The 7,393-nt window shown below is 38.9% G+C and overlaps 1 protein-coding gene across 1 annotated transcript; it reads right to left on the reverse strand.

Annotated features, from left to right (window-relative positions):
• Nucleotides 1-3,022: 3,022 nt before the first annotated feature.
• On the reverse strand, nt 3,023-7,372 carry LOC107702182 (uncharacterized). Its single transcript, XM_016504424.1, has 6 exons — nt 6,465-7,372; nt 6,256-6,352; nt 5,046-5,147; nt 4,689-4,864; nt 4,161-4,262; nt 3,023-3,995 (listed from the first exon to the last, which is right to left on the reverse strand). The coding sequence occupies exons 1-4, from the start codon at nt 7,370-7,372 to the stop codon at nt 4,730-4,732; spliced, it is 1,242 nt and encodes a 413-aa protein (XP_016359910.1). The 3' UTR covers nt 3,023-3,995; nt 4,161-4,262; nt 4,689-4,729.
• Between the last annotated feature and the right edge of the window lie 21 nt (nt 7,373-7,393).

Consider the following 7,393-nt stretch of genomic DNA (forward strand, 5'->3'; position numbering starts at 1 on the left):
TTATGACTCGTTAATGCATTGTCCACAGAAAGCCTGTGGAGGCCCCGTCAAATAAGTTACGGGTGGGCAAGTGAAAAGTGACAGCTGTAACTTATTTGACGGTGCCTCCACAGGCTTTCCGTGGACAGTGCATTTTTATGCAAATTAAGCCATTTCACTGCTGGACGGCGTTGCCTGAGCACTGTATAGCTGGTATTACTCAATAAAATCATCGTATTTATGACATATGACCTGTTAATGCATTGCCCACGTAAAGCCTGTGGAAGGCCTAGTCAAATAAGTTACAGGTGGACATGCAGTGGTGAAAGTCACCAAAATCCAACTCCAATTCCCAACATCAGCAAGTGACACCTGTAACTTACTTTTATAAGTTACTGTGCCTGTACTTACCAAAATAGTTGTAACGTAAATTAATAAATGTGTTTTACATAATAAAATCATCATTATGGCCAGGAGGACTAAAAGGCTTTTTGTGGTCACACAGGAGGTCAGGGGGACGAATAGGCTTTTTGTGGTCACATAGGTGGTAAGTGGGACGAATAGGCAGTCCGCGGCAAAAATAGGTGGTCAGGGGGACGAATAGGCAGTCCGTGGTCAAATTGGTGGTCAGGGGGACGAATAGGCAGACCGTGGTCAAATAGGTGGTAAGTGGGATGAATAGGCTTTTCGTGGTCAAATAGGTGATAAGTGGGACGAATAGGCTTTTCATGGTCAAATAGGTGGTAAGTGGGATGAATAGGCTTTTCGTGGTCACATGTTGTCAGTGGGACGAATAGGCTGTCCGTGGTCAGTGGGTGGGGCCCGGGGGGTGTCACCTGGGTCGCGGGCGGGCTCGTGGTCCCATAGGTGGTCAGGGGGATGAATAGGCTGTCCGTGGTCAGTGGACGGGGCCTGGGGCGGTCCTTAGTCATCCAGAGGGGCCAATAGGGAGCTTCCGGCCAAATAAGCGCTCCGTGGGAGGTTTAGGCTGCCCGTGGACGCCCACCCCCAACCTATTCGACGGGCCTCACGTAAGCGCCCCGCGTCAGGAGTCCGCCCCCCTGTGGCCGACCTACAGATTGCAACAAAACGCGCAAAAAAGCGCCCAGGCCCCGGCTCGCGCCTCCGGCGTGACCCACCGGGCCTCCCCTCGGGGCCCGGGCGGTCGTCGGGGGCGGGAAAAATCATCTAGGGGGCGGCGCACAGCGTCCACGAACTGCCTGACACGAGGCGCCCAGCAAGCTGTGCGCGGACCCCTCAGCCAAAGTGGTGGCCTAACGGGCGCTGGGTTTTGTTTTTGTTTCATGTTCATGTCCATGTGTTTTATTTTGTAATTGTTTCCTGACGTTAGTGTCATGCTTCCCTTGCCTCATGTCTCTCTGCCTTGTGTATGTGTCATGTTCTGATTGGTTGTTTTAGTCATGTGTCTTGTTTCCCATTGGTTTGTTCTTGTCATGTGACCCTCTTATTTCCATTAAGTAGCCATCATGTTGCCATTGTCTGTCGTCGTGTATTGATGTTGTAACTCTGCTGTTGGTGAGTCCTGTCCATGCCAAGTCAAGTCTGTTCATGTCAAGTCAAGTCAAGTCAAGTCTGTTCATGTCAAGTCTTCTCTCTGCCTTGTGTATGTGTCATGTTCTGATTGGTTGTTTTAGTCATGTGTCTTGTTTCCCATTGGTTTGTTCTTGTCATGTGACCCTCTTATTTCCATTAAGTAGCCATCATGTTGCCATTGTCTGTCGTCGTGTATTGATGTTGTAACTCTGCTGTTGGTGAGTCCTGTCCATGCCAAGTCAAGTCTGTTCTAGTCAAGTTTGTTCATGTCAAGTCAAGTCTGTTCTAGTCAAGTCTGTTCATGTCAAGTCAAGTCACAGATTATTGTTTGGATGTTTGGATCACACTGTAAATAAACTGCACTTGGGTTCTCACTTCAACTCGCCTTCAGTGGATGATTCGTTACAAATCTGCAGATTAGATGGGCACACTAAGTGGACAGTTGAAGACTGAAAAAGATGATTATTTTTTTTCTAATCTTCAACTGTCCAGTTTCTGTTAGTCTATGTCCATGATAGCCTAAAATTAGGCATTTCCACCCACATAATTATTGATTATTCAATAGTTTTTGTACAATTCTGTGTAAACTCTAAAGACTTTTGTGAGTGAAACGTCCCAGTAGATCAGCAGGTTCTGAAATATTCAAACCAGCTCATCTGGCACCAACAACCATGCCATGGTTATTTTTTTTGTCGATTCTGATGATTGATGTAAACATTAACTGAAGCAATTGAACTGTATCTGCAGGGTGTTGTTGTTTTGTTTTGTTTTACATTATGCTGCTGCCATATGATTGGCTAATTAGATAACTGCATAAATGTACAGGTGGTCTTAATAAAGTGGGTAATGAGTGTATCCACATACTGCATCTTTCTTTGTAAGTTGGACATAATTACAAATAATTATGTTGTGTGTAATTATTATATTTTAGATGAATGCAGTGATCTGGCTGGTGACATCAGGTACCTGGCAACAAAATTCATCCCCCAGAAAAAAGTGGCTGAAGCCCTGTTGGAAGAGGGAAATGTCAATGAAGCCATGTTCAAAACAGAAGACTGCAGGTAATTTAGTAACAATTTACTATTACACTTAACATTGACTAAATGATTTAATTCCAGGTGAACTGGAAAACTAAATAGCTGTTGATATTTTCAATTGCAGGAAGACCATGAAAGCTTTACAAGATGCTTTAGAGAGTAATTGGGAAACATTTGACCTGGCAACACATGGTCTTGGTCCTGCTGTTATAAAGGGCACTTTTGCATTAGTTGATGCATGGCTTAAGGAAAAGATGAGAGCACTGAAATCAAAAGTCTCCACAGACGAGTAAGGTTTTACCCCACTTTATTTAGTACTTCCATTGTTTCAAATGCTTGTTTCTTGTTGATGTTCACTGTTCAGCAGTACAAAAAATAAAATAAAACAAAACGTTACAAAGACTTTTTTTTTTTACAAGATTCTTGAAACCTCACTACACATACTAGCCTGTTTATGATGCTTTTTAAGGGACTCAATACAATGAGCAATTAGAAACAAGTAATTTATATTCTGATTCCATTGTCATATCAGATGTTTTGCATCTTATGCAATTTATGAATGGCAGATTCCAGAGAAATGTAATTGCAAACATTTTTTGTGTTTAATAAACACTACAATAGGGTTGTATTGCAAATTATTATATATTTTCCTTCTGTTTTTTTTGTTTACAAATGTAATTCATTGTGAGTACACGTTTTGCCTTTTTTACCTGTTGCCGATAGGCATGCAGTGCAGTTATTTTTCTTTTTCTTGACCGAATACTGAAGTTTGAAAAAACTAGTCTGTGTGCCCTCTCTACCATCTTGTACAGCTCTTTGTTTTCAATGTACGTTTCTGATTGGCTCCATTCTATAAGGTCTGTTAACATGGCCTGAAGTTCAGGTTTTGCCTTTCTGTTGGGTGTTTTCTGGCAATCTGGATGATTAGAGATTAACTCAGAAGGTGTCAGTGGAACGTAGAGGATGTTGTGAACCAAAATACAGACACATTTTTGGTTATGACTATTTGCTATGCATGTACAAAAATTTGGGCTTTTGTGATTTATAGTTGCGGCACTTCCATCACTGTGAAAGACAGTGAGGTTTTCATCATCTGTAATATACGAATGACTATCAATTATTTTTCTTGCAAGAGTAGACCTGATGTCTTGAATGTCTAGTCGCTGTTGCTGTGCAACAATTCTCGAGAAAACTATATGTTTGCACAGAGAACCACTTCTGGATGTTCTGCAGTCACATTTGACCATGACCAAATCAACTGTGTGAGACTGAGTGCTAGTATCTGGTGGAATAATGCATGTTCCGTTTTCATTCATTTTACATTTTGAATCCAGCCCCTTCTCAATCATAGACTTGACAGCATCAGAGAAGTCATCATCATTGTTTCCCTTGATGCGCCCACTTGCTGCCAGCTCTTCTATGTAACTGAAAATCACACAATCATTCATTAGAAATGTAAATTAGTGGCAGGAAATTATTGAAAATGTAAAAAAATGTATATATATATATATATATATATATATTTAAAGTAGAGTAAAACAATTTTAATAGATTTGGAAGATAACAGTAGATATTACAATTAACATTTACCAGTAATATTTGTGGACATCACCACACAGCAGGCTAAGGAGCTGGTCAATTCGCCTGTTAGTGTCCCCCTTCAGGAACTGATATTTCATTGTGTGGAAGAATCTATGTAAGAAAGACAACCAATTTGCCACAGTCAGTATATTTAAAACGGTAGTTATGCGTTAAGGTATTTTATGACAAATACTTCTGGGTTTTTCTTTTTGGTTTTAGAGAGAGAGAGCGACAGAATATTGATTTACTGCTAGTTTTAAACATTACCTTAACAGGATTAGCACACCAAGAAAATGTTGAATATGAAAAATGTCCTGGCAAAGGAGTCATTGACTATGGAAGTCAGTGGGGCTTATCAACTGTCAATGGAGCCAATCGACTGTTTGCTTACCCACATTCTTCAAAATATCTAATGTGTTAAGCAGAAGACAGAAATTCATACAGGTTTGAAACTACTTGAGTAAACAACTTCACTAGTTTTAGTGACAAGAAGAATGCATGTTCATTATTCAAATAAATAGGCCTAAAATCCTGTACCTTTCTGCCTTGTTGTTGGTTTCACTGTTGTTATGATTGAATTATCTGCCAAAATTGGACCACAAGTCCCCCCAAGAAATCCAATGGTTCTTCAAATATGTTGACACATTTGTGCTACCAAGGTAGGAATCCAGCTCTTTGCATTTTGTAGAGGAAGTTTGGATAAACTCCTCTTCCTGAAGAACAGAAACATACATTCACAAGGTTTATAACCTTTCAACAGTCTAAAAACAAGCTAAAGTATATCTGAGTAGAGGAATAATCTATCTACGAGGCCTGAAGACCTATTTACAGCTTTGTCAAGCCAAAATAGTGTGGGGAAAAGCTTGTTTTAGGTTATAACTGTGAAAGGGTTACCGTTAAACACGCCTTCATTGTGACCATTGCTTGAATCACCATGTTTCTTTGGCCCACTGGTAGGTTTCCTCCATCTCGTTTTACCAACCACCTGTGCACAGCCTACATGTTAAAAGCAATATTTTTTTTTAGATTTCATTACCATTGTTTGTGTAATTTTGTACAAAATAATCTGAAATTCCAAATGGGAAAGCATAGACGAAACTCACAACTGTGTTTTACAAAGTGAAATTCTGAAAAGACAACTAAATAAAACCATATGTAATTTACTACAGATTCTGAGAAAATGTTAATTGCTGCAGTCTATTTAAAAATATTTTATTATATTTTATTTAATTATTCACTCACACTTTTTTTATTGTTTTGAATAAATGATTCAAATATATTTTTAACAGTCACTTTTCGCCACTTGCTGGTGCAACAATCTAATTGATAATCTTTATTTGTCAAGTTACTTTCTAAAGGTGATTTACTCTATTTTGCTACCGTAGACATCAGTGTTTATATCTGAACTACAAACTTTTATCTCAGTATTTCTGTAGTAATTTGAATTATTGTAACAGAAATAATGATACTGTGTGGTTGAAAAGACAGTTACTCTCTTTCAAAAAACAATTCAGGGGACCCGTTACCCAAACTTAAATTCATGGCTGTTCAAAATTCTAATTTATTGTTAGAATTGTTAAATTCAACCTTTTAAGTTGCAAACATTATTTTGTTGAGTTCTTAATCTTAATAGAACTATCTTGATAACTTTGTAAACTTAATTTTTGTAGAAATCCGTTTAAACGTTGTGTTTATGCTACAATTTAAGCTTCTCTAACTCAATGTAGTTTGTTGGTTGAACCTAAGTTCATTTGAAGTTGTCATAACATAAAAATTGATCCAAACAGTTGGGTTAACACATGGGTCAGCGGCAGCGCCTATGCAGATTTGAATGTTCACTGTGATCATACATGTTAAAGGTTTTATAATCATAGCCAAATCATTGTCATTTAGGAATAGGATCGCATGGGTGTTTGAAACAAGATCACAATATTTTAATGATTAATAGTCCAGCACTAGCTCATACTAATGTTTTTTAAGGTATTTGTGAATTATTGGCAATAATCATACAAGTAAATAAATAAACAATATATATTTCAAAGTATTTCAAATATACTATACTTAGAAATAATGAATTTGCTATGTGAACTGTTCTGTCATCTACCTGCAGCACGTGAAACCAGCAAACGAGGACCTTTGTTGAAGGAAAAATCTGCCTTATGGCATTGAGCTCTTTCTCGTACCTGTCAATCATGACTGACCTATACAGAAAAAGGAATACACATGAAATTCATGATTTTAACAGGTTTTTGTTCGACAAGTCACAATATGGAGAATTGAAGGGCTCCTATCTTAGTCCCAAAGGGTACTGACTGGGGAAGAAAGCCAGGATTACAGCTAGAAAGCTTTTCCAGGCAGAGAGTGAATGTGGCTGTTGATTCCTGACTTATAATGAAGTATGCAAATGGAACTCCTCTTCCAATACTATTGCTCAGAAAAAGTGCATAAAATGCATAGCCATATGAGGTCATCCCTTTGTAGGTGGCATCCATGAACATCATGGGATGTGGATGTTCCTTAAGTAGGTGTTTTTGCCAGGGTGTCTGTACTACAATTATCAAGGGTTGTTCATCACTTAATGGCTGATAAAAACAAATGTTCTCCTTTAGCTCTGATGTGGCGAGTATATCCACACTGACACAATCTTTTACATCAGGAAAAATTAGGGCATTGATGCTCTTTTTGATGATTCTAATATCCTCTGGTGTAACATAATATCGACGATTGTGTTTGTCGATATGTCCATGCCTTTCTGCCCAATCAACACTCTTCAGAAGTGTTCCTGACACCGATAGTCCTTGCTCAAGCCACATGTCAATAAAGGCCAGAAGTTCTGGGTCAGCATGATTTTTTATACCCTGTTCCTGCATGTTGATGTCATGTCCATTGTGTTTCAACATTTTGTGCACAACAGCACCTGTAACTCCAGCATCCTTGATTATCTTGAAAGACAGATAAGCCCTGCAAGAGTTAGCCCTTGTTTGAGTTGGTTTACCTTTGCTACTTCCAGTTGGCTTGTTTGATCTCTCACATGCATAATAGTAGTAGTCCTTGTGAGTGCATACAGGAGATTTAAAATAGCTGTGAGTTTCCTCTTCCAATTTCTTGATATAAGATTGCATGAAGTCCTCATACTCAAAAACAACGACTTCTTGGATGACCTCAGGATCTGTAACCTTCTTCAGCTTTTGTTTAACACATTCAATCCAAATGTTCTCCATTTTCTTTCTAAAAAGGGGGGG

The sequence above is a fragment of the Sinocyclocheilus anshuiensis genome, unplaced genomic scaffold (genome assembly GCF_001515605.1).
Source record: "Sinocyclocheilus anshuiensis isolate Anshui unplaced genomic scaffold, SAMN03320099.WGS_v1.1 scaffold618, whole genome shotgun sequence".
Taxonomy (NCBI): domain Eukaryota; kingdom Metazoa; phylum Chordata; class Actinopteri; order Cypriniformes; family Cyprinidae; genus Sinocyclocheilus; species Sinocyclocheilus anshuiensis.

Coding starts and splice junctions, on each gene's coding strand:
- LOC107702182 (XM_016504424.1), bottom strand. CDS start 7,372: ATGGAGAACATTTGGATTGAATGTGTTAAACAAAAGCTGAAGAAGGTT. Junction 5,148..6,255: donor GCTGGTTTCACGTGCTGCAG/GTAGATGACAGA, acceptor TTTAACATGTAG/GCTGTGCACAGGTGGTTGGT. Junction 4,865..5,045: donor CAATGAAGGCGTGTTTAACG/GTAACCCTTTCA, acceptor TCTGTTCTTCAG/GAAGAGGAGTTTATCCAAAC.